General features: G+C 41.0%; 1 protein-coding gene and 1 pseudogene across 2 annotated transcripts; one reads left to right on the top strand and one right to left on the bottom strand.

The window, feature by feature from the left end:
- Window positions 1–79: 79 nt before the first annotated feature.
- On the bottom strand, window positions 80–8370 carry LOC106608100 (integrator complex subunit 9-like; annotated as a pseudogene).
- A 2300-nt stretch (window positions 8371–10670) lies between these two features.
- Window positions 10671–27663, top strand: LOC106608114 (platelet-activating factor acetylhydrolase). Of its 2 annotated transcripts, none has more exons than XM_014205833.2 (11): window positions 10671–10966; window positions 11577–11704; window positions 11810–11960; window positions 12123–12216; window positions 12327–12395; window positions 17815–17989; window positions 18380–18493; window positions 22906–22997; window positions 24655–24831; window positions 26501–26649; window positions 26821–27663. In XM_014205833.2, the coding sequence occupies exons 2-11, from the start codon at window positions 11609–11611 to the stop codon at window positions 26910–26912; spliced, it is 1209 nt and encodes a 402-aa protein (XP_014061308.1). In that variant the 5' UTR covers window positions 10671–10966; window positions 11577–11608; the 3' UTR covers window positions 26913–27663. The 2 variants fall into 2 exon arrangements, with proteins under 2 accessions (XP_014061308.1, XP_014061307.1); XM_014205832.2 differs by having other exon boundaries at window positions 10678–11076.
- The last annotated feature ends 38 nt before the right edge of the window (window positions 27664–27701 follow it).

Raw genomic sequence — 27701 nt, 5'->3', positions numbered from 1 at the left:
AAGGATTTGAATATTGGGAATGGACATTTTCTTCTATCAAATTGATAAGTGACTCACTTTTTTCCTAAATGTAGTTTATTACAAAATACTATTTTACACATTGATATTACAAAAAGCACTATCTACATACAAGACAAAACAAAAATGACATCACTAGCTGTACAAATGAGAGGAGACAAGTAGAGAAAGCCACTTCCAACAATTGGGAAAGTGCGTGTTTGAGATTGGTAAATCAGCTAACTGAACTGTGGTCAATCATAATAAGAAGTCATTCAGGATGCGAGCCAGATTTGTCGAACAGTCATTCTGTCGTCGGGGGGGGGGCTGGGTGTACTGCTCTGGACACACCACATGGAGAGGCTGTGAGGGGAGGTTATGGGCAAAAAAGTCAAATAAAAAAGAGTCCAAGATGAAAAAAGGAAGAACGAGGGGAGAAGTGCCTTCAGAAAGTATTCACACCTATTGACTTTATCCACATTGTGTTGTGTTACAAAGTGAGATTAAAATGGATAATGTCATTCTTTTGTCAATGATCTACACAAAATACTCTGTCAAAGTGAAATAAAAATTCTAACCTTTTTCTATTAATGGAAAACAAAACACCAATATATCTTGATTAGATAAGTATTCAACCCCCTGAATCACCTTTGGTAGCGATAACAGCTGTGAGTCTTTCTGGGTAAATCTTAGAGCTTTGCCCATTATTCTTTTGAAAATTCTGTCAAGTTGGTTGTTGATGTACTTTTTTTCCTATTGCTAGACAGCCATTTCCAAGTCTTGCCATAGATTTTCAAGCCGATTTATGTCAAAACTGTAACTAGGCAACTCGGGATCATTCAATGTCATCTTGGTAAGCAACTCCAGTTTATATTTGGCCTTGCTTTTTAGGTTATTTCTTTATGTAGTGTTGCGGTGTCTCGCTTGTCGGGATGTGTGTTTTGTCCTATATTTTTAATCCCAGCCCCTGTCCTCGCAGGAGGCCTTTTGGTAGGCTGTCATTGTAAATAAGAATTGGTTCTTAACTGACTTGCCTAATTAAATAATGGTTAAATACAATTTAATAAAATATAGTCCTGCTGAATGGTGGATTTATCTCCCAGTGTCTGTTGGAAAGCAAACTGAACCATGTTTTCCTCTAGGATTTTGTTTTCCTCTATTCCTTTTTTTTTTTTTTACTCCCTAGTTCTTGCAGACAACAAGCATACCCATAACATGATGCAGCCACCACCCTGCTTGAAAATATGGAGAGTGGTACTCAGTGATGAGTTGTATTTGCGCCAAACATAATGCTTTGTATTCAGGACAAAAAGTAAATTTCTTTACCACATTTTTTGCAGTATTACTTTAGTGCCTTATTGCAAAAAGGATGCATGTTTTGGAATATTTTTTATTCTGTACAGGTTTCCTTCTTTTCACTCCGTTTAGGTTAGTTTTGTGGAGTAACTACAAGGTTGTTGATCCATCCTCAGTTCTCCTATCAAAGCCATTAACCTGTTTTAAATCGCCATTAGTCTCATGGTGAAATTCCTGAGCGTTTTGCTTCCTCTCTGTCAACTGGGTTAGGAAGGACGCCTGTATCTTTGAAGTGACCAAAGAGTATGTGATAACTTCACCATGCTCAAAGGGATATTCAATGTCTGCTTTTTTTTTATTTTTACCAATTTACTAAAAGGTGCCCTTCTTTACGAGGCATTGGAAAACCTCCCTGGTCTTTGTTGTTGAATATATGCTTGAAATTCACTGCTGGACTGAGGGACCTTACAGATAATTGTATGTGTGGGGTACAGAGATGGGTTAGTCATTTTAAACACCATTATTGCACACAGAGTTAGTCCATGCAACTTATTATCTGACTTGTTCAGCAAATGTTTACTCCTGAAGTTATTTATGCTTGCCAAAACAAATGGGTTGAATACTTATTAGCTCAAGACATTTCAGCTTTTCAATTTTTATAAATTTGTTATGGCAAGCCTAAAACATAATTCTACTTTGACATTATGGGGTATTATGTGTAGATCAGTGACACAATCTAAATGTAATCTATTTTAAATTCAGGCTGTAACACAACAAAATGTGGGGGAAAAGTCAGGGGGTGTGAACTTTCTGAAGGAACTATACATGTATAATCGCAGTGCCTTCCTTATATAAGTTCCAGATGTGTATTGAGTACCTGGACCTCCTTGAGCAGCTTGGAGACCTGGTGGAAGTTGAGGCGAGTATCGATGGGACAGTACACACACTTCATGGCCAGTGGCTGGTACGGGGCTAACGCATCCAGGTAGAAGTCTGGTTCTGTGGGAGTAAGATATAACCATTTTAAAAAAACATTCATAGTTCAGTAGTTCATTCAGTAGACCACATATTTGGAACCTTGGGATCTAACCTTCTGTTTTATATAGTCTAATGGTATTCGAACAATGGAACAAAGTTTTAATGACAGGTCAAGTCTCTTGTGACAGACTAGCTAGCGCAGGATTTGGTTTTGGGTTCTGAGATTAGGGACAGGCTACCATGGTTGGTAAACTTGCCATGTTCTGGTACAGTTGTGCTCACCAGTGAAGATAATAGTGTTGAGGCTGGATTTGCCTCACAGTCCCATAAAGTGCACCACGTCGCCGAAGAGACGGGGGCCCGGTGAACACCACACACGTCTGACGGAACTCATTACTGAAGTCGCCATGGATACTAGGGTAGTGCTTCAACTTGTTGGTCTGGATCAACTGAGAGATACATAGACAGAAAGACAGACAAGTGTCTGAGATAGGCCAACATACAACTATAGCTAAATTATCAAAATAATAGTGTTCAAAATTCTGATAGATTGAGTAAATTAAAGATCAAACTGTAAAATATGGTGCAATGTAATTTCAATTGGCAGAAACTCTCTTTAAAACGAATCAATTTAAAGACCAGCAGCCTTACCTCAGCGTGAGGGAAAGGAGGTTCTGGAAGGTAGACCTTAGACTGCTTATTGTGACAAAGCCTTCCGGAAGATAAGGAAAAGGGGAAAAGACTGGGTGTCACTGCTCCACAGGCCAGTGGCAGGTCTGCTACCAACAGTAAGTTTTAATTTAACCCATTTATGCACAGAGCCCACTAATTATTGGGACAGCGAAGTCTTCTTTTAGCTCTATACTCCAAAAGTTTGAATTTGAAACGATGACTATGAGGTTAAAATGCAGCCTGTGAGCTTTCATTTGAGGCTATGTTTATACATATCAAGTGAACCATATAGACATTACAGCACTTTCTGTACATCGTCCACCCATTTCAGGGGACCAAAAGTTTTGGGACAAATTAACATGTCTATTGAAGTAGTAAAACGTATTTGTTCCCTGTTTCTAATGGTAAATAAATGTTGTGTCATTTTGGAGTCTCTTATTGTAAATAACAATAGAATATGGAGCATATGCTGCAGATGTGCGTGTAGGTTGTGTGTGTGAGAGTATGCAGTGATAAATAAGTCAATTGTCCATAAAGGAAACGTCAGACACACAACTATCAAATCAAATTTTATTTGTCACATACACATGGCTAGCAGATGTTAATGCAAGTGTAGCGAAATGCTTGTGCTTCTAGTTCCGGCCATGCAGTAATATCTAACAAATAATCTAACAATTTCACAACAACTACCTTATACACACAAGTGTAAAGGAATGAATAAGAATATGTACATAAAAATATATGGATGAGCGATGGCCGAACGGCATAGGCAAGATGCAGTAGATGGTATAGAGTACAGTATATACATATGAGATGAGTAATGTAGGGTATGTAAACATTATATAAAGAGGCATTGTTTAAAGTGGCTAGTGATACATTTATTACATCCAATTTTAAATTATTAAAGTGGCTAGAGATTTGAGTCAGTATGTTGGCAGCAGCCACTCAATGTTAGTGATGGCTGTTTAACAGTCTGATGGCCTTAAGATAGAAGCTGTTTTCAGTCTCTCGGTTCCAGCTTTGATGCACCTGTACTGACCTCGCCTTCTGGATGATAGCGGGGTGAACAGGCAGTGGCTCGGGTGGTTGTTGTCCTTGATGATCTTTTTGGCCTTCCTGTGACATTGGATGGTGTAGGTGTCCTGGAGGGCAGGTAGTTTGCACCTGGTGATGCGTTGTGCAGACCGCACCACCCTCTGGAGAGCCTTACGGTTGTGGGCGGAGCAGTTGCCGTACCAGGCGGTGATACAGCCTGACAGGAGCCTCTCGATTGTGCATCTGTAAAAGTTTGTGAGTGTTTCTGGTGACAAGCCAAATTTCTTCAGCCTCCTGAGGTTGAAGAGGCGCTGCTGCACCTTCTTCACCACGCTGTCTGTGTGGGTGGACCATTTCAGTTTGTCCGGGATGTGTACGCTGAGGAACTTAAAACTTTCCACCTTCACTACTGTCCCGTCGATGTGGATAGAGGGCTGCTCCCTGAAGTCCACGATCATCTCCTTTGTTTTGTTGACATTGAGTGTGAGGTTATTTTCCTGACACCACACTCCGAGGGCCCTCACCTCCTCCCTGTAGGCCGTCTCGTCATTGTTGGTAATCAAGCCTACCAATGTAGTGTCGTCTGCAAACTTGATGATTGATTTGGAGGCGTGCATGGCCACATAGTCATGGGTGAACAGGGAGTACAGGAAAGGGCTGAGAACGCACCCTTGTGGGGCCCCGGGGTGGAGATGTTGTTTCCTACCCTCACCACCTGGGGGCGGCCCATCAGGAAGTCCAGGACCCAGTTGCACAGGGCAGGGTCGAGACCCAGGGTCTCGAGCTTAATGATGAGTTTGGAGGGTACTATGGTGTTAAATGCTGTGCTGTAGTCGATTAACAACATTCTTACATAGATATTCCTCTTGTCCAGATGGGTTAGGGCAGTGTGATTGCGATTGCGTCGTCTGTGGACCTATTGGGGCGGTAAGCAAATTGGATGGGTCTAGGGTGTTAGGTAGGGTGGAGGTGATATGGTCCTTGACTAGTCTCTCAAAGCACTTCATGATGACGGAAGTGAGTGCTACGGGGCGATAGTATTTAGCTCAGTTACCTTACCTTTCTTGGGAACAGGAACAATGAAGCATGTGGGAACAGCAGACTGGGATAAGGATTGATTGAATATGTCCGTAAACACACCAGCCAGCTGGTCTGCGCATGCTCTGAGGATGCGGCTAGGGATGCCGTCTGGGCCGGCAGTCTTGCGATGGTTAACATGTTTAAATGTTTTACTCACGTTGGCTGCAGTGAAGGAGAGCCCGCAGGTTTTGGTAGCGGGCGCTGTCGGTGGCACTGTATTGTCCTCAAAGTGAGCAAAGAAGTTTCGTTTGTCTGGGAGCAAGACATCGTGGTCCACTGTAGGTTAGTCACCCTGTTTTCACCCAGTTTTAATGAGTAAAGTCATTGCATATAAATTTTAAAAAATCACGACACAGCTGTGATGGAAACAGGAAGTTTCGGTACAATTTTATAAATGCCGACAGATAATTTGTTCATTTGAAATGGTGGGATCTTTTTGTGTCAGTATAATGTATATGAGAAATGGCGGTGGAAATTATTATATCATATATTGATTTATTGAACTATCATATCGACGTAAACTTGGAGTCAGGCGATGATGTGGTGTGTGGTCCTCCCACTAGGACTCGGGAAACCATGCAGTTTATTAAGCTTCAGATGAAATAAGTTATGATGAACTTCACAGGGTGGTGAAGTGTACGGTGATCTTGAGGCTCCTTTCCAATAAATATTGAGGGTCTGATTCTTGTGACATGATGATCGATGCTTGACTGCTGTTTCACAAATAAAAAATATTCTGTCTCTTATCCATAATAATGTCATCATGTAGACTAGCCTACCTGCACTGTATCTGCCAGCTGTTGGCTACAGTGCACATACCAAGACCAGAGTAAGGCACATTTGCTATTTAATTTAACAGTTTGTGACAAAAACTATTGGTAGAGTTTACTTTTATTCAGTACACGAAAACTTCAGCTAAAAAGTACATTGTTTGTGCACTATGTCATCACGCACTGATTTTTATCCGGCAACAAGTCTGTTTGGTGGAAACGCCACTGGTGGGGAAATTAGCATTTTTTCTTTATGTGGATTTCACCAATTGGATCGAAACCAAGCTAGTGAGATTAAAACATCTATTTTACAAGAGACCTGTTTGAGATAGCAGTAGTCAAATCCACAGATGACAGCACAAACAGACTTGGGACCAGGACACCACATACCTAGGTTACTGCAGAAGTCCCCTAGCATGCCATCTGGGTTGGCATCTGTGTGAGGCCAGTCAGAATAAGAACATCACTGTTCTTCAGGGCACTCTGATCCATGGGCTGTGGATGTGTAGTGAGGAGGGAGGAGCCAGATACATAGGAAACCTTCTCATAATGTGATTGGATGATCCAGTTAGAGCTACCCAATGAGTAGCCAGAGCTCAGTGGTGTGACCTGCACGGCACCAAACAGCTCCTGGAGAGAGACATGATAGAAGACACACGTTAGCTTCAGTTATTAGGTGAATTAATGCGTATGTGTGTTTGAATTATAGTGCACAAGACAGACTTCTTACCACTTTCTGCGAGTAGCCCACGAGTTGCACCTTGCTGAGAGCAGAGTTGACATCCTGAATACTGTAGCATCTCTTCCAATCGACACTTCTACAGCATCCTTCAGCGGGCTGGGAAGCAGCCTAAAAATAAATTAATGTCTCTGTATGTCTTTTTCTCATGAAAATAGTGTGCTCTCAGTTTGTGAATTACAAGTATAACATAAGCTGACAAATCCTAAAATAATACATATCCTAAACTAATTTGTGCAGGGCATTGGTCTGGCAGGTCACCTTTGGATTTCCTTATTCTTCCAGCAGGTGGCAGACTGGGCCTTGGGAACTCTCTCCATGAAGTTCAACAGCTTCTCCATCAGAAGTCTAAGGGCAGATAGGTAGAATCAGCCGGATGCTATCCAGAACAGTTTTTAGGCTTATTCAATCCCTTCTAAGATCCCCTTGTCATTTTTCTGGAATGTTGACATTCTAATAGTTTTAGAATGTGAATTGCTAGAATCCCATTCTTGAATCATTACATTTTCCTGCAATGATGCTAATCGAAGTGATTCTAGAATGTGTTTTTAAAATGTCAATTGCATTTTTCTGGAATGTTGCCAATTCTGGTGATTCTAGAATGTCGCAGATGATTCTAGTCACATCAAGTCACCCTCTCTACCTGCCGATCTGCAGCGTTGGCTCTGTGGCATACACTGTCCCAGTGAAGCCTGTGTGCTCCGTGATGTAAGGCATGGCCATCATACAGTGGTAGTTGGAGATCAGGATGACGTCTATGGTGGACAAGTCCAGCAGCTCTTTCTGAGTGAGGAGGATGGACAAGGATGCGAAAAGCATGACTAATATATCACCACATTATCAGGCGATGTTACCCACAGTGGCTTCTAGTGCCCAGGTTAATTTAATGTACAGGTTGATGGTTGGAATTATATCCAGGTATACATTACCTCAGGGAGACAGAACTCTGGCTGTGAGTCCACAAAAACACGCCCTGCACACTCCTTCAGCTTCTGAAGGTAGACGTGTGCAGGAATGTTGGTAAACTCAATTCATGAATAAATCCAAACTAGACAAAAAAAATGTGACCTCATACTTTCTCAAGGTTAATCGTGCTGTCTTTAAACACCCATCCTGGGAGCTTGGAAAGCCTTGGGTTGGAAAATATACAGGGTACTCTCATCATCATGGCATGGCACTTGTTGGGGCAAATATGTCTATTCACAGTAAATGTCTTTGCAACGTCAACCTAAGGAAGAAATACAGTATAAAAGAGGAATAACCCCGATGCATACTGCTGTGTGGCGGATGTACAGCTGCCTTCTTGATAACATCACTTCTGTCTCGCCTGTGTACCAGAGGCAGAAACTGTAGCACAGATGTGGTATCCAGTCCACAGTCCAACATGATTGTGGTGGATTTGAATTTAGGACATTGCAAGGCAGTGTGGGGTGACCTGCCAGACAGTACTGAAAGGAAGAGATGCTACACATGTCATCTCTCAACAGGCATGATAACAAGTTAGCTAAAACAACAATAGCAACTTGCATAGCAAATGCAACAGAATAAAACGCTGCGATACTGTCTTGTCAATTATTGGTTGCTGGCTTGTCGGTGTTCAAAAACTTGCAAATGTATGATAGGTAGCTAGCGGGGCAGCCATGACTAACAACATTTTTTTTTAAACTACTGTAACGTTAGTTAGCTAGCCTAGCCAAGTAACGTTTGCCATATGAACTACATTACTTAGCATACCAAAAAATAGCGTATCAGTTATGGGGTAAATTCTCCCCTCCCCGTGTTAAATCAACCCACCAATTTCATATTTATCGAGTATAATGACAAATCAAGTTAATCTTCAGCATGTCAGTATTGTGGACACAAACGTCGAGTTTACCACTGGAGTTTCTAAACTCAGAGGCACAACATCGCGAGACTTCTGGGACAACTTGCAAAACATGCCTAGCAGACCAGACCAGGGTTTGGGGTTTTAGAAGTCAACGAGAGAAGTGAATAATTCTTACTTGGTTGATAATTTTCTCGAAATCTATAGGCACAACCTAGATTCTAACCAAGGTATTAAGTAGATAAACATGTTATTACTCCAATCTCGTGAAAAATACAAACTGACATGTTTTCATTTTAGTAAAAAACAACTTTATATCGAAGGAGTGCCTTTGATTTGAAGGTCAGTACATGCGCAGTTTGGCGCGAGACGACTGTTAGACTCGAATGTTTCTGCATATCTTCTTACTGTACTGTCTTTGGTCTTACTTCTGGACTACCCACATATAGTGATAGAGGCCTCTAGTGGCAAAAAGCTGTTATAAACTGGGTGGTTCGAGCCCTGAATGCTGATTGGCTGACAGCCGTGGTATATCAGACCATATACCATGGGTATGACTCAAAAACAATGCTTTTTACTCCTCTAATTACTTGGTAACCAGTTTATAATAGCAATAAGGCACCTCTGGGATTTGTGATATATTGCCAATATACCACGTCTAAGGGCTGTATCCAGGCACTCCGCATTGTGTTGAACATAAGAACAGCCCTTAGCCGTGGTATATTGGCTATAGACCACACCCCCTCGTGCCTTATTGCTACATTTTACCATGGTCAGCACAATTGAGGGCTTCCACCATGCATTTAAAGTAGTCAACTGGGTGGGGATTCCTATGGGTTGTAGTCTCACTGACGCTGCCCATGCTGTCACAGACGTTATAATGGCACAGATATAAAGATGAGATAACTCAGCGTTTCCCAACCTCGGTCCTCCAGTACCCCCAATAGTAGGCAGTTTGTTGTAGCCCTGGACAAACACACCTCATTCAGCTCATTGAGGGCTTGATGATTAGTTGACAAGTTGAATCAGGTGTGCTTGTCCAGGGTTACAATAAAAATGTGTACTGTTGGGGGTACTGGAGGAGCAGTGTTGGGAAACGTTGCAGCTGGATCTATGGGATTAGCACTTTGTTGAAAACTTCATGACATCAGTTGTTGCATTTACAGTCCCCTACAAGTGTTCTTGCATGAAAGAGTTCATGGCATGTCAAAGGTATACGCCATACAATGAATTATTAGCCAGAAAAACGTTGTGTTGTGTAAGGAATATGACATTTTAATGAAAGCTATTCCCAATGTAATCCTTACTTTACTGAAGGATTGGTCAAGCTTTTCATTACATGCACTAATATATTGCCAATATATATACAGTGATAGTGTAGAAATATTTTAGATAGATGTGAAAATATGTATCAGTGATAAGGTGGGTAAACCTGTAAGCATTGCCAAATTTGATATACAATTTTGATTTTACATACACACACAGTGACAGCCAATAATTTGTGAATTTGTTAATTTATTGTGAAATATTTTCTAATTGATTTAGAATTTTAGGTAACATCCTTGAAAGGTATACATAGCAAATGATCAAAAAAGTATCTACAGTATTTGTCAAAATCGAACTTGTCTAATTGTGTAATATATACTTTTTCAGTGTCTCTCTGGTTTTATTTGTTTACTTTTCTGTGATATTTTGTTATTTGTGATATTTGCATTTTGATCTGTACAATGTTTGTGTCATGCAATAAATATGCAAATAATCACAAGCGATTGCCAACCATACTATTATCACCGACAGAACAATGAGGCAGATATTTCACCACATGTATAAATGTGAAGCATCTGCTTGGCGTTTCCCTCACTACCAAATATGATAGTTAGAGGAAATCCAGTGGCCTGCAGTGGGAGAAGATGGAACGAGATGGATTTTCGCCGACATTCTGCAAAATTTCTCATCGACTAAACATTTCATCTCAATACAGTTTTCTGTTCCCAAAACTAGAATATGTTACGAACAGAGTGGACTGGTTTTGTAGACTTTAGCTTTTGCCAAAGGTTTAAAAAAATTACGTTGTTTAAAACGAGTGCAAAGGCGAATTGAGTTTTGGACATGCGCACTTTACAGAGTAGACGTTCCCCAACAGAAATATGCAAATATAAATTGTACGCGCCAATAGGATCTTGCTAGCTCGCGCTTGGCTCCGCCCACCTCCTTGTTTGTTCTGCCCACTATGACTAATTTGTTCCCGTTTAAAACGACAGGTTGTGGTGTATCTTGGTTTAGTGGTTTAGCTATACAAACATCTTTGCTACTACAGCAGACAGAAGCAATGAAGACACACGAGACCATGCTTTTTGAAGGCAGTCTGTAGCTAGCAAGTGCTAATGCTAAGCTAACCAGCTAGTAGCTACGTCAGTTGGTGCATCACTAGTCCCGATTTGTCTAACCCAACTCCTACTAAATGTGTGTCCACAGACAGTGAATGCACTAAGGAAGCCACTCCCGAATGACATACTTTAAACAGGTTTCACCTGATAATGTTGACCTAGCTAGCTAGCAACCCACGAGCAACTGGTACGTCTTTCTAAATAACTTTATCAGGCAACCTAGAGGTCGATGTTCGCTAATGGTGGACTCATAGTTATTAGCTAAAAATATTTATCAGTGGTCAAGGACAGGATCAGGTATGGATACGTTACTGAATTTAATCGAACTAATTTGTCATTTGTAGTTGTTAGCTTTAAAAGGTAAACCATATTATAAAACTAAAGAGTTATAACTAGCATCACAAAGCTAACAAATAAAAGTTTTAAACGTTTGGCATCTATCCATTCCTAGTTACTCATGATAGCTAACGTTAGTCAATTACGTTCATATTTGCTAACGTTCATTTATTCATGCCATGATCTAGCTGGTTGTAACTAAATCAGTCTTAACGTCGTGGCTAGTTAGTTAATGATTTATGTAATGTTTTAACTATCAGCTATATATACACATTGAGGATCCAAAGACAGCTTGCTAGGTGCTGTCTTTCATCACATAATTTGACTTCATGCTCCTTTATTGGGTAACTGTAGTCTCATGTAATATACGAAGACTGTTGAAATACACTTCCTACGCCGTATCTACCATCTAGATATGTGCTTATTCACGCTGACTCACTGACATTCTAATGCGTTTACAGATCACAGGTGCACATTGAGTCTCTTCGCAGCTATGGGAAACTCCTGTAGCAACAACCTGGGAATCCCACCAGCAAAAGGGCCTAATGCAGTGGGATGTTCAGATTTCATGATGGATCACACTGTAGAGGTAAACCGTGTTGTTATTTTTGTCATTTTCCTACTAGCTAGGAAAAAGTATCTTTCCCAAATACCAAACCAACTGGTAACAATCATTTAAACTGTCTGTCACCAGGGAACATTCTTTAGGTTATACTATCCATGTGTAGCGTCCGACAATGCTGAAAACCCAGACTGGATCCCTTGTAAAGGATATTTCTATGGGCTTGCAGACTTCATGAAAATCAACAGAGGCCTGAGTGAAAAGATTTTCAATTACCTCTTTGGTAAATACTTTTACCATTTAGTTATTTTAGCTATAGTGATCCTGGAACATCAAAATCAGGTGGGCTAGATTTACAATGTTTTATGTAGTATACAGTAGAGGTTATTAAATCACCAACTGTGCTTGAGTTGTTATAACATGTTGTTTCTGGTGTTTTATAAAGGATCTTTTAAGATACCTGCTGCCCTGAATGGCTCATATAAACAAAATGGGAAGTATCCAGTAGTCATCTTCTCTCATGGACTTGGAGCTTTCAGGTACAAACAGAAGTTTATTGTTCACCTTAAATGTACATCCTCCATTATATGGACATTATATTATGTCATTATATGGACATGATCTTATGCCTCACCTCTTTTCCTCCCAGAACTTTATATTCAGCCATATGCACAGAACTGGCCTCACAAGGCTTCATAGTAGCATCAGTGGAACACAGGTACTCCACACTCTCTACACACACACTGTAAACACAGTCTCTGTCCACTTCATTCATGAAAATAGACTTTGAAAAGCGCTCCCTAATCTAATGGACAGAGGAAGGGATGAGATTCCAGTCGACAGTTAATGTTCTTAAGCTAACAATGACATAGAACTCTCCATAAATACACAGACAGTCGCCCTCGTATAGGCAGCAGGCGTGAGCGGCCTGCCTGTTTATCTCAGGGGAGGAGTGGTACAATGGTACAAACTAGGTCATCACATTTTTATCAGTATGGACTGCTGGTACTATATGGATAGCATAATGGCTGGTCTGTGGCCTAACCCTGTCTGTCATGGGGTTATGGCCTAAAGCCCACCACAGCCTATACAGGTTAAGCTTGCTGCTGTGAACTTCTGTGAATTTCAGCGGCACTGAACTGGCTATTGTGTTGTGTTAAAGATGCAGTTAAATATATTGTCACTCTTGCACCTAACAATGGAATGCAATGGAGCAGAATTGTCTGTTTTCTCTTTCCAAAAGAGTTCAATTGCTATTTTTTACCCTGTAGGCACCTGCAACTTACCACAGATCAGATATATTACACATAAACGAGAATCACTTGCCTCCAACCAAATTCATTTGAATTTGGAATAATTTAGTCTTGAAAGTTTTTGACTTTCAAGTGAAAAACCTCTATTTCAGTTAAGATTGTTTTTTTTTTTGTTCCTGTGCAGTTGTAAATCCAACAAATACACATGTTAACACCAAACGTTTTATCAATCTGTATGAATCTGGTTAGTTTGTCAGCCGTTTTATCAATCTGTAGGAATCAGATTGGTTTGTCAGCTGTTTTATCAATCTGTATGAATCAGATTGGTTTGTTAGCTGTTTTATCAATCTGTATGAATCAGATTGGTTTGTTAGCTGTTTTATCAATCTGTATGAATCAGATTGGTTTGTTAGCTGTTTTATCAATCTGTATGAATCAGATTGGTTCGTCAGCTGTTTTATCAATCTGTATGAATCAGATTGGTTCGTCAGCCAAACGAGTGAGTGTGATAACGGAGGTGTTAATGCTATATGTGTTAGGCCTAGATAGACAATCTCTGACTAATGTACAACATTACTGTTTATCCACACTTAATATGTCATATTATATGTATGTATTAATGACATTTCTGTTTATTTACACTTAATATGTCATATTATATGTATGTACAGTACCAGTCAAAAGTTTGGGCACACCTACTCTTTCAAGGGTTTTTCCTTATTTTTCCTATTTTCTACATTGTAGAATAATAGTGAAGACATCAAAACTATGAAATAACACATGGAATCATGTAGTAGTGTTCAACAAATCAAAATATATTTGAGATTCTTCAATGTAGCCACCCTTTGCCTTGATGACAGCTTTGCACATGCTTGGGATTCTCCCAACCAGCTTCATGAGGTAGTCATCTGGAATGCATTTCAATTAACAGGTGTGCTTTGTTAAAAATTAAATAGTGGAATTTCTTTCCTTCTTAATGCGTTTGAGCCAATCAGTTGTGTTGTGACAAGATAGGGTTGGTATACAGAAGATAGCCCTATTTGGTAAAATACCAAGTCCATATTATGGCAAGAACAGCTCAAATAAGCAAAGCGAAACGACAGTCCATAATTACTTTAAGACATGAAGGTCAGTCAATACGGAAAATTTCAAGAACTTTTAAAGTTTCTTCAAGTGCAGTCGCAAGAACCATCAAACGCTATGATGAAACTGGATCTCATGAGGACTGCAAAGTAAAGGAAGACTCAGTTACCTCTGTTGCAGAGGATAAGTTCATTTTAGTTACCAGCCTCAGAAATTGCTGCCCAAATAAATGCTTCACAGAGTTCAAGTAACAGACACATCTCAACATCAACTGTTCAGAGGAGACTGTGTGAATCAGGCCTTCATGGTCGAATTGCTGCAAAGAAACCACTACTAAAGGACACCAGTAAGAAGAGACCTGCATGGGACAAGAACCATAAGCAATGGACATTAGACCGGTGTAAATCTGTCCTTTGGTCTGATGAGTCCAAATGTGAGATTTTTGGTTCCAACCACCGTGTCTTTGTGAGACGCAGAGTAGGTGAACAGATGATCTCTACATGTTTTGTTCCCACCATGAAGCATGGAGGAGGTGTGACGTTTGGGGGTGCGTTGCTGGTGACACTGTCTGTGATTTATTTAGAATTCAAGGCACACTTAACCAGCATGGCTACCACAGCATTCTGCTGCGATATCCCATCTGATTTGCGCTTAGTGCGACTATCATTTGTTTTTCAACAGGACAATGACCCAACACCTCCAGGCTGTGTAAGGGCTATTTGACCAAGAAGGACAATGATGGAGTGCTGCAGCAGATGACCTGGCCTCCTCAATAACCTGACCTCAACCCAATTGAGATGGTTTGGGATGAGTTGGACCGCAAAGTGAAGGAAAAGCAGCCAAGTGCATAGCATATGTGGGAACTCCTTCAAGACTGTTGGAAAAGTGTTCCTCATCAAATTGTATTAGTCACATGCGCCGAATACAACAGGTTTAGACCATACAATGAAATGCTTACTTACGAGCCCCTAACCAACAATGCAGTAAAACATTTTTTTTTTTTTAAGAATAAGAAATTAAAGTAACAAGTAATTAAAGAGCAGCAGTAAAATAACAATAGCGAGACTATACACAGGGGGTACCAGTACAGAGTCAATGTGCGGGGGCACCAGTTAGTTGAGGTAATATGTACATGTAGGTAGAGTTATTAAAGTGACTATGCATAGATAACAACCGAGAGTAGCAGCGGTGTAAAGGGGGAGGGGCATTGCAAATAGTCTGGGTGGCCATTTGATTATCTGTTCAGGAGTCTTATGGCTTGGGTGTAGAAGCTGTTTAGAAGCCTCTTGGACCTAGAGTTGGCACTCCAGTACAGCTTGCCTTGCGGTAGCAGAGAGAACACTCTATGACTAGGGTGGCTTGTGTCTTTGACAATTTTTAGGGCCTTCCTCTGACACCGCCTGGTATAGAGGTCCTAGATGGCAGGAAGCTTGGCCCCAGTGGTGTACTGGGCCGTACGCACTACCCTCTGTCTGCCTTGCGGTTGGAGGCCGAGCAGTTGCCATACCAGGCAGTGATGCAACCAGTCAGGATGCTGTCGATTGTGCAGCTGTAGAACCTTTTGAGAATCTAAGGACCCATGCCAAATCTTTTCAGTCTCCTGAGGGGGAATAGGTTTTGTCGTGCCCTCTTCACGACTTCACCACCACTATTGTGTCATCGACAAACATTAATATTGGTGTTGGAGTCGTGCCTGGCCGTGCAGCCGTGAGTGTACAGGAGGGGAATGAGCACACACCCCTGAGGGGCCCCTATGTTGAGGATCAGCGTGGCGGATGTGTTGCTACCTACCCTTACCACCTGGGGGTGGCCCATCAGGGAGTCCAGGATCCAATTGCAGAGGGAGGTGTTTAGTCTCAGGGTCCTTAGCTTATTGATGAGCTTTGAGGGCACTATGGTGTTGAACACTGAGCTGTAGTCAATGAATAGCATTCTCACATAGGTGTTCCTTTTGTCCAGGTGGGAAAGGGCAGTGTGGAGTGCAATAGAGATTGCATCATCTGTGGATTTGTTAGGGTGGTATGCAAATTGGAGTTAGTATATGGTTTCTGGGATGATGGTGTTGATGTGAGTCATGACCAGCCTTTCAAAGCACTTCATGGCTACAGATGTGAGTGCTATGGGTCGGTAGTCATTTAGGCAGGTTACCTTAGTGTTCTTGGGCACAGGGACTATGATGGTCTACTTAAAACATGTAGGTATTACAGACTCGGAGAGGGTGAGGTTGAAAATGTCAGTGAAGACACTTGCCAGTTGGTCAGCGCATGCTCTCAGTACACGTCCTGGTAATCCGCCTGGCCCTGCGACCTTGTGAATGTTGACCTGTTTAAAGGTCTAACTCACATCGGCTGCGGAGAGCGTGATCACACACTCTTCCGGAACAGCTGGTGCTCTCATGCATGTTTTAGTGTTATTTGCCTCGAAGCGAGCATAGAAATAGTTTATCTCGTCTGGTAGGCTCGTGTCAATGGGCAGCTCTTGGCTGTGCTTCGTTTTGTAGTCTGTAATGGTTTGCAAGCCCTGCCACATCCAACAAGTGTCAGAGCCGGTGTAGTACGATTTGATCTTAGTCCTGTATTGACACTTTGCCTGTTTGATGGTTCGTCGGAGGGCATAGCAGGATTTCTTATAAGCTTCCAGGTCAAGAGTCCCGCTCCTTGAAAGCGGCAGCTCTACCCTTTATCACAATCCGGATGTTGCCTGTATTCCATGACTGCTGGTTGGGGTATGTACGTACTGTCACTGTGAGGATGATGTCATCGATGCACTTATTGATGAAGCCAATGACTGATGTGGTGTACTCCTCGATGCCATCGGAGGAATTCCGGAACATATTCCAGTCTGTGCTAAAAAAACAGTCCTATAGCTTAGCATCTGCTTCATCTGACCACTATTTTATAGACCGAGTCACTGGTGCTTCCTGCTTTAATTTTAGCTTGTAAGCAGGAATCAGGTGCATAGAATTATGGTCAGATTTGCCAAATGGAGGGCAAGGGAGAGCTTTGTATGCGTCTCTGTGTGTGGAGTAAAGGTGGTCCATAGTTTTTTTCCCTCTGGTTGCATATTTAACATGTTGATAGAAATTTGGTAAGAAGGATTTAAGTTTCCCTGCATTAAAGTCCCAGGCTACTAGGTGCGCCGCCTCTGAATGAGCGTTTTCCTGTTTGCTTATGATGGAATACAGCTCATTCAGTGTGGTCTTAGTGCCAGCATCAGTCTGTGGTGGTATGTTGACAGCTACGAAAAATACAGATGATAACTCTAGGTAGATAGTGTGGTCTACAGCTTATCATGAGATACTCTACCTCAGGCAGCAAAACCTCAAGACTTCCTTAGCTATCGTGCATGAAGCTTTTTTGAGAGAATGCCAAGAGCGTGCAAAGAAGGTATCAAGGCAAAGGGTGGCTACTTTGAAGAATCTCAAATATAAAATATATTTTGATTTGTTCCACTTTTTTGGTTACTACATGATTCCATATGTGTTATTTCATAGTTTCTATCTCTTCACTATTATTCTACAATGTAGAAAGTAGTACAAATAAAGAAAAACCCTTGAATGAGTAGGTGTCTTAACTTTTGACTGGTACTGTATGTATGCCATTACTGTTTATTTATACTTAATATGTAATATTACACATGTACTCAAAAAGTTTTCCTATATCCTATTCATTAAAGCACACTTGTGTATTTTTTAAAAGAAAACACTTTTTTCAGATCTCTGTCAGCATTGTACAACAACCGAAAGGATATAATGTCAGTATAGCTGCCGCTGAACGATAGCTATTTGGTGTTTTACTCTAGGGATGAATCTGCATCTGCGACATACTTCTACCATCAAAAGCCTCAAGAGCCTGAGAAAGATGAGGCGTCGTCGCCTAAACCCAACCCTGAGCCCCCAGAGAACCTGGTAGAGGAATGGATGTACTACCGATCTCTGAAACCAGGCGAGAGTGAATTCCCCCTTAGAAATAAACAGGTACACATTGAATATGTCACATACAGTGTAATCATGTGTAGACCCTTTTATCTGCTTGTCTGAGCCATTCCTCAGGACCATACATTTGAGTAATACATTTGTTTTATGAATGTGATATCACTACTGCCATAACATGGAATATTGCATTTGTATTATATTTTTACATTTTAGTCATTTAGAAGATGCTTTTATCCAGAGCGACTTACAGTAGTGAGTGCATACATTTTTGTACTGGTCCCCTGTGGGAATCAAACCCACAACACTGGTGTTGCAAGCGCCATGCTCTACCAACTGAGCCACACTGGACATAATACTCCGCATTGCATTCTGTTAGGAAGAGAATTTCATGTATTTGAGAACTAAGCATAATATTGAACTGTCTATTTCTAGGTGAAACAGCGAGCTGACGAGTGCATAAAGGCTTTGGATACACTCATCCAAATCAACTCAGGAAAAAAGATGGAGAACGTGCTTCAGACAGAGTTTGACTGGACGACTTTGGAGGTGAATATTTGATGTCTTAAATGAAACAATCAGTGACCAGCGGCTTTTGAACCCTTTTGTGTTCTCTGCCGCTGGGAATGGCTAAATTAACTTATTTTAGACAATACTCTGCCTACTCACAACACCACTTGACCCTTTATGTAGAGCAGGTGTTCCCAAACTGGGGTAAGCGAAATACCGTCGGGTGTACGCCAAATAAAAATATGATTCACATAAAAAAATTCAAACAGTCCATTTATATTTTCCAACGGGGCTATACATTTGGGTGAGTTTTCTTTCCGCCCGAGTAGCCTCGTTTCACTGCCAAAAATAAAATTAAACCATCTAGTGTTCAGCGAAATAACAACACAATGTCAAATACAGGTAGCCTAGTCAAATAATTAACATCCAATCATATTAACCGTTACTCTCTCGCGGGAATTCCACTAACGGTCCGTATGTAGCCAAATGTAGCTGCTGCTCATTCCGTTTTCTCAAAAATGGATAAATGGTTAAAAAAAGTAAGGCCCGCGTCCATAGAGACATACCAGCTCTACTGGTAGTACTGCTACTACCATCAGTACTACATCTGCACCTGTCGACGACACAAGTTTTTCTGCTTCCACGAGCCCATCCAATGCTAGCATCAGTAATTCTACATTTGTTGTTAGCCCTGCTAGCATGGACACTGACAGTTGTGAATCTGATGCAGCTGAAGAGCTACTGCCCCCTTACCCGGGAAAGCACCTAACAACAGACAGGGACGTTGGACCATCGAAGAGGTGCAAATATGATGAGAACTATATTGATTTGCGGTTCACTTATATTGGGAGTAGTGCCTTTCCTCAGTCACAGTATGTTATATGTGCAAAAGTACTATCTCACAACTCGATGAAACCTTCACTCTTGCGCAGACATTTAAAACAAAACATGCCAATTTGAAAAATAAGCCACAGGAGTTTTTTGAGCGAGAATTAAGACAACTTTCGAGTAGTGAGATATGTATAAAAGCAAAAGATACCATTAATAAGAAGGGGCTAGAAGCGTCTTATATGGTAAGCTACCAAGTGGCTAGGACAGGCAAGCCCCATACTATTGTGGAGGACTTAATTCTTCCTGCTGCCGTGTATATGGCTGGGACAATGCTGGGGGAAAAGGCCAAAAAAACTATACAGACAATTCTTCATCAAACAACTTTTTCACGACGCATCAGTGACATGGCAGGAGATGTTTTGAAATAATTATTGTTTCGCATACAAGCCAGTGAATTCTATGCGTTACAGCTGGATGAGTCAACAGATGTGGCGGGCCTGGCTTAGCTCCTGGTATATGTCCGTTACGTTTATGGGAGGTCAATTAAGGAAGACATCCTCTTCTTCAAACCACTGGAAACCAGGACTACAGGAGAGGGTATTTTTTTAAGTACTGGACAGCTTTGTGACATCAAGTGGACTTTGATGGTCAAGATGTGTTGGTATCTGTACTGATGGCGCAAAAGCCATGACAGGGAGACATAGTGGAGTGGTAACGTGCGTGCAAGCAGTTGCTTCCGACGCCACTTCGGTACACTGCAGCATCCACCGAGAGGCTCTTGCTGCCAAAGGAATGCATGACAGCTTGAAAGACATTTTGGACACTACAGTGAAAATGGTTAACTTTGTTAAAGCAAGGCCCCTGAACTCTCATGTATTTTCTGCAATATGCAATGATATGGGCAGCGACCATGTAACGCTTTTACAACATACAGAAGTGAGCTGGTTATCAAGGGACAAAGTATTGACACATTTTTTTAAATTGAGAGACGAGCTTAAAGTTTTCTTGACTGACCATAATTTTCACTTGTCTGACCGCTTGCATGATGACGAGTTTCTCACACGACTGGTCTATCTGGTTGATGTTTTTTCTCGCCTGAATGATCTGAATCGAAGATTACAGGGACTCACCGCAACTATATTCAATGTGCGGGACAAAATTGAGGCTATGATTAAGAAGTTGGAGCTCTTCTCTGTCTACATTAACAAGGACAACACACAGGTCTTTCCATTGTATGATTATTTGTGTGGAAATGAACTCAAGCTTACGGACAATGTCAAATGTGATATAGCGAAGCACCTGAGTGAGTTGGGTGTGCAATTACGCAGGTACTTTCCCGAAATGGACGACACAAACAACTGGATTCTTTATCTCTTTCATGCCCTGCCTCCAGTCCACCATACACTAGGTTGTAGTCATTAAAACTTGTTTTTCAACCACTCCACAAATTTCTTGTTAACAAACTATAGTTTTGGCAAGTCGGTTAGGACATCTACTTTGTGCATGACACAAGTAATTTTTCCAACAATTGTTTACAGACAGATTATTTCACTTATAATTCACTGTATCACAATTCCAGTGGTTCATAAGTTTACATACACTAAGTTGACTGTGCCTCTAAACAGCTTGGAAAATTCCAGAAAATGATGCTATAACTTTAGAAGCTTCTGATAAGCTAATGGACATAATTTGAGTCAATTGGAGGTGTATCTGTGGATGTATTTCAAGGCCTACCTTCAAACTAAGTGCCACTTTGCACTGGGAAAATTTTTAAAAAATCAGATAAGACCTCTGAAAAGCAATTGTAGACCTCCACAAGTCTGGTTCATCCTTGGGAGAAATTTACAAACGTCTGACGGTACCACGTTCATCTGTACAAACAATAGTACGCAAGTATAAACACCATGGGACCACGCAGCTGTACTACCGCTCAGGAAGGAGACGTGTTCTGTCTCCTAGAGATGAACGTACTTTGGTGCGAAAAGTGCAAATCAATCCCAGAACAACAGCAAAAGACCTTGTGAAGATGCTGGAGAAAACAGTTACAAAAGTATCTATGTCCATAGTGAAACGAGTCCTATATAGACATAACCTGAAAGGCCGCTCAGCAAGGAAGAAGCCACTGCTCCAAAACCGCCATTAAAAAAATCCAGACTACGGTTTGCAACTGTACATGGGGACAAAGATCGTACTTTTTGGAGAAATGTCCTCTGGTCTGATGAAACAAAAATAGAACTGTTTGGCTATAACGACCATCGTTATGTTTGGAGGAAAAATGGGGAGGCTTGCAAGCCAAAGAACACCGTCCAAACCGTGAAGCACGGGGGTGGCAGCATCATGTTGTGGGGTGCTTTGCTGCAGGACGGACTGGTGCACTTCACAAAATAGATGGCATCATGAGGCAGGAAAATGATGTGGATATATTGAAGCAACATCTCAAGACATCAGTCAGGAACTAAAGCTTGGTCGCAAATGGGTCTTCCAAATGGACAATGACCCCAAGCATACTTCCAAAGTTGTGACAAAATGGCTTAAGGACAACAAAGTCAAGGTATTGGAGTGGCCATCACAAAGCCCTGACCTCAATCCTATAGAAGATTTGTGGGCAGAACTGAAAAGGCGTGTGCGAGCAAGGAGGCATACAAACCTGACTCAGTTACACCACCTCTGTAAGGAGGAATGGTCCAGAATTCACCCAACTTATTGTGGGAAGCTTGTGGAAGGCTTCACAAAACATTTGACCCAAGTTAAACAATTTAAAGGCAATGCTATCAAATACTAATTGAGTGCATGTAAACTTCTGACCCACTGGGAATGTGATGAAAGAAATAAAAGCTGAAATAAATAATTCTCTCTACTATTATTCTGACTTTTTACATTCTTAAAATAAAGTGGTGATCCTAACTGACCTAAGACAGGGAATTTTTACTAGGATTGAATGTCAGGAATTGTGAAAAACTGAGTTTAAATGTATTTGGCTAAGGTATATGTAAACTTCTGACTTCAACTGTATGTGCAACCTTTCAAACACACCCTTCTCATTAACCTGTGGTGAGTTATTCACCATTTTTGATGAACAAATTAAGTTTTATATGTAAGATGGCTAAATAAAGAGCAAAATGATTGCTTATTATTATTTGTGCCCTGGTCCTATAAGAGCTCTTTGTCACTTCCTATGAGCCGGGTTGTGACAAAAACTCAGTCATTGTTATGTTTAATGAATGTATTGTATAGTGTGTGTGTGGCAGGCTTACAATGATGGCAAAAACAACATTTGAGAGTGCGCTGACCCTAGAGGGGGTACGCAGCTGGAGGTTGAATGTTTGAACGGGTACGGGACTATAAAAAGTTTGGGAACCTCTGATGTAGAGCAAACTAAAGAAACAGGGCCACCTGTTTTTTATTTTGTTGAATGACAGTTTTTAATAACTGTTTTGACATATTCCTCCACATTGGATAATTAACAGGACCTACAAGTTGTGCATGTTGGCTGAAAGTTCGATTGGTATTCAGTCAACTCGTGTTCAAACTTTTAGTACGATTACTTTTTCTGCTGTTTGAATCATATCCGGTGTTACTGGTAATGAATGACATCACCCTGTATCTTCCTTCTTTCCCAGAACTCTATGGACTTGTGCCGGATAGCGGTGATGGGCCATTCTTTTGGGGGAGCAACAGTGATAGAAGCCCTCTGCAAAGACGTCAACTTCAAGTAAGAGTTACCCCTCTCAATTTCATCACATTCCAAGTCGCTTCAGTTTTCACATTTTCATAACATTTTCCTCTCTCTACTAAAGTCTAATCAATTTCATCAAATGGCACATTAAGGTGAGATGGTTCAAAATGTTTCCTTGGAACATGGTGCTTGAATCAAACCAAATCAAATTGTATTTGTCACATGCATCAAGTGTAGACTTTACCGTGAATTACTTACGATCCTTTTCCCAACAATGCGGTTAAAAAGTAAGAAAATTAACAAATAGATAAAGGTAAATAGTAACACAATAAAACACCAGAGTTGTGAGTTTGATTCCCCCACAGCCCCATATTTTACACTGAAAATAATACACACTATACAGTGTCGCTTTGTATAAAAATATATTCTAAATTAGTGTTTCTTAAACCTCAATGTGATGTTGCAGACCAGTCCCCTGTCATGGAAATTCAACACCTTGTCGTGGAAATTACCACCAGGGACACCTGAAATCAATCTTGAATGAATCATTGTTTATTAACAGCAAGCTGGAGAGGTCACAGTCAAACTTAGATGCATAAAGTACCGGTCTGAAGTGAGCTCTGTCGGCGCAGTCCCGTTTGTTCTCTTATATACTGCTGACACAGACAAGTTATATTTGCATGGTTCATAGGGTTGGTTCCTGCATGTGTCTGGCACTGTCTCCTATCTTAAAGAACATATTCTGGCCATTCTGCCAGATGGTCCTAAGGAGGGGGTGATGTCACCTCGCATATCTTTACCAAGCACAGGCAGGAACCAAAGAGTATTTATGACACGAAAAACAAGATGAACATTTTCAAGGCTGTCTCTTCACACAATAACATTTTCCCATCACATCCCTCAGATGGTTGTTGGCGTACATCAATTAAGTCTGTTTTTCTAGTGCTGGAGAAGTACCTAGCTCTCTTGCTAAATTAACCCAGTGCCGTAAAGTACTTAAGTAGAAATACTTTACAGTACTACTTAAGTCGTTTTTTGGGGTATCTGTACTTTACTATTTATATTTTTGACTACTTTTACTTCACTACCTTCCTAAAGAAAATAATGTACTTTTTACTCGCTACATTTTCCTTGACACACAAAAGTACTCGTTACATTTTGAATGCTTAGCAGGGCAGGAAAATAGTCCAATTCATGCACTTGTCAAGAGAACATCCCTGTTCATCCCGACTGCCTCTGATCTGGCGGACTCACTAAACACAAATGCTTCATTTGTAAATTGTGTCTGAGTGTTGTAGTGCCCATTGCTATCCGTACATTTTTAAACCAAGAAAAGGGTGCCGTCTGCTTTGCTTAATATAAGAAATTTGAAATGATTTATACTTTTACTTTTGATACTTAAGTATATTTAGAACCAAATACTTTTAGACTTTTACTTGAGTAACTTTTTATTAACGTATCTATACTTTTACTCAAGTATGACAATAGGGTACTTTTTCAACCACTGAAATGACTATATTATAATATTGTACCGACCTTAACATAACACCTAGAAACCTCGTCAAGAGGTTCAGATCTCTTGGCATAACAGATAAGATGTTGGGTTGATTGTTGCTGGACCCAGGTTCGAGTCCTGGTTGGGGCACCCCCCGAACTCACAATATTATTTGTATATTTATGTTGATCTCCTCAGGTGTGGCATTGCCCTGGACGCATGGATGTTCCCCCTGGATGAAGAGATCTATGTCAGGGTAAAGCAGCCGATCTTCTTCATTAACTCTGAGAAGTTCCAGTGGGCCGGGAACATCAGTCGCATGAGGAAACTGGACTCCTCCTCCACATCCATGCAGAGGAAAATGATCACCATCAAGTATGGAAAGAAAATACATTCACTGTTACTGAGATGACAATGTGAAAGACGATAGATTAGTAGATTTTGTTTCCACACCTATAGACTGGTTGGTTGTTTAGCAACAAAACCGATCCGTGCGCAACTATGGGGCAAAACAGACACAGTTAGCTTAAATTGTTGTAAGCTATCTTTGGTCTCCAATGTTTATTGAAAACATAAATAAATTTGCAGTCTCAAATACATCGTACAATTGTTGGTTAGCTAGCTAGCGATTTTTTTTGCCATTTAGCGCTGTGGTTCCCTTTTGATTAGCCATATTAGCATTGACATGAAATCAGTCAAAACAAGAGAAGGTATCAAGAACAAGATGAAATTAGCCACTTTCTTGTCATTCTTGCGAGTAATCTGGCTGTCCAGAATCACAACAACCTCTCCCTCAACGTGATCAAGACACGGGAGATGATTGTGGACTACAGGAAAAAGAGGACCGAGCACGCCCCCATTCTCATTGACGGGGCTGTAGTGGAGCATGTTGAAAGCCAAGACAGTCGTGAAGAGGGCACTATTTCCCCTCAGGAGACTGAAAGGTTTGTCATGGGTCCTCAGATCTTCAAAAGGTTCTATAGCTGCACCATCGAGATTATCTTGACTGGTTGCATCACTGCCTGGTATGGAAACCGCTCGGCCTTCCGACCGCAAGGTACTACAGAGGGTAGTACGTACGGCCCAGTACATCACTGGGGCCAAGCTTCCTGCCATCCAGGACCTCTATACCAAGCGGTGTCAGAGGAAGGCCCTAACAATTGCCAAAGACTCCAGCCACGCTAGTCACAGACTGTTCTCTCTGCTACCGCACAGCAACGGTACCGGAACGCCAAGTCTAGGTCCAAAAGACTTCTTAACAGCTTCTACCCCCAAGCCATGAGACTCCTGAACCAATTATCAAAGGCCCCTCTTTTACGCTGCTGCTACTCTGTTTATCATCTATGCAGTCACTTTAACTCTACCTGCATGTACATGTTACCGAAATTACCCGGTGCCCCGCACATTGACTCTGTACCGGTACCCCCTGTATATAGCCTCGCTATTGTTATTTTACTGCTGCTCTTTATTTTTTACTTAACACTTTTTTTCGTAACTTCTTAAAGCATTGTTGGTTAATGGCTTGTAAGAAAGCATTTCACTGTAAGGTCTACACCTCTTGTATTCGGCGCATGTGACAAATCAAATTTGATTTGACTCCTGTCCAATGGAAGCATGCACATCGTTTTCGTGATGTTGTCGGCTCAGCCCTCTCTTTGGTCCAGTTGAGTTGTGCAAGAGAACAAACAAGCACCCTTGCTAAATCTGCTTTCCTGCTGGCCTTTATAACTCGTGTCTGGCACTTACAATGCCACTTCCTGATTTTGAAACCAGTATGGGTACAATAAATACCTCAGTCGTTTATTGCCTTCCAAGGAGGATCTTCTTTTCACTCTTTAAATGGTTTCAGTTCACCATTCAAAGAACACAGTTGCCTCAATTGTTATGTGAGGGGCACATCATGACATTAAAAAATATATATTCTGTAGCTGACCCTGGCATCCAACTTCTTTGTGTTTCTCAGGGGGTTGGGTTAAGAATTGTTTTATTTATTTGATATGAAAATGACAATGGAGTAATCTTATATTCTCTTCTTCCCGCACAGGGGAACCGTTCACCAGAGCTTCCCAGACTTCACCTTTCTGACTGGCAACTGGATAGGGAAGATCCTGAAGCTGAAAGGAGAGCTCGACCCTCAGGTCGGCATTGATCTCTGTAATAGAGCATCACTAGCATTCCTGCAGAGACATCTAGGTAAGGATCTGTACAGAGTTAATTTGATTTGTAAACAAGGGTTGGTTGGTTCAACAGGTGCATCAGACATGTCCAAATGTCATTGTGTGTGTGGAAGCTTTTTTCCTTAGAATATATTTTAATTTGATAAAACAGAGGAATGTGTCAAACGGGTTTGCCTTTGTTTTGCAGGTTTAGATAAAGACTTCAATCAATGGGACCATCTAATAGAGGGCAAGGACCACAACCTCATTCCAGGCACCAATGTTACCGAAATATCTTAGTTCAGTTCCATCTGCGCTATGGACCTCACACAGAGGAATGCATGGTTTCCAGCCAATTCCAAGTGCCAATATTTATTGCACTGAGCCTTGAATGTAGTTTTAATCATGGATATGTCAAACAGAGCACAGTGATTTCTACTACAGTCAGTCTTCACCAGTACATAAATTATGATTGCTTGGAGAGGTATACTGTATCTCCAAGTAATGTCAAGCTAATCAAGTTTTACGGTTTTGTAGGAACACTGCACTCAACAGTATCTTTGTACCTGAACTAATTATGGTTGTAGTGTATAACATTTTACACCTGTATGGGATATTAAGTCAATTTTGAAAAGGCAGGAGTCTTTGGAAATATAATTCCAAGACTTTGTTTATGACGCCTAGATGGTTAATTTATGTATCTAGCATGATTGCACAGATTGATAGAATGTAGCAAAATACTACTTGAAAAGACGCAACAAAAATAGCAAATTGATGATAATAGTCACAAGGATGAGATGTTTGATTCCTTTGAACCAGCTCCATGAATGTGCCTTAATCTACCTGTATTTCCATCCTTTTGGGTCATATTCATTAGGCACTAAAACAACCTGAACTTGTCCAATGAGGACAACTCATTTCAGTTCTGTTTGGCACAAATACAGCCCATGATCACTCAAACGTATCAACTTCATTTCCATGTGTTTCAATTCGTACACTACTGTAATCCAATGCATCTGATTTGTATACAACTATAAATGATGGATACTGAGTCCGTGATCAATTATTCTGTGGGGAGAAATGACCAAT

Source organism: Salmo salar, chromosome ssa06 (assembly GCF_905237065.1).
Source record: "Salmo salar chromosome ssa06, Ssal_v3.1, whole genome shotgun sequence".
In the NCBI taxonomy this organism is placed as follows: Eukaryota; Metazoa; Chordata; class Actinopteri; order Salmoniformes; family Salmonidae; genus Salmo; species Salmo salar.
The sequence above is the reverse complement of the archived record's forward strand: the minus strand, read 5'-3'. Positions and strand labels throughout refer to the sequence as shown.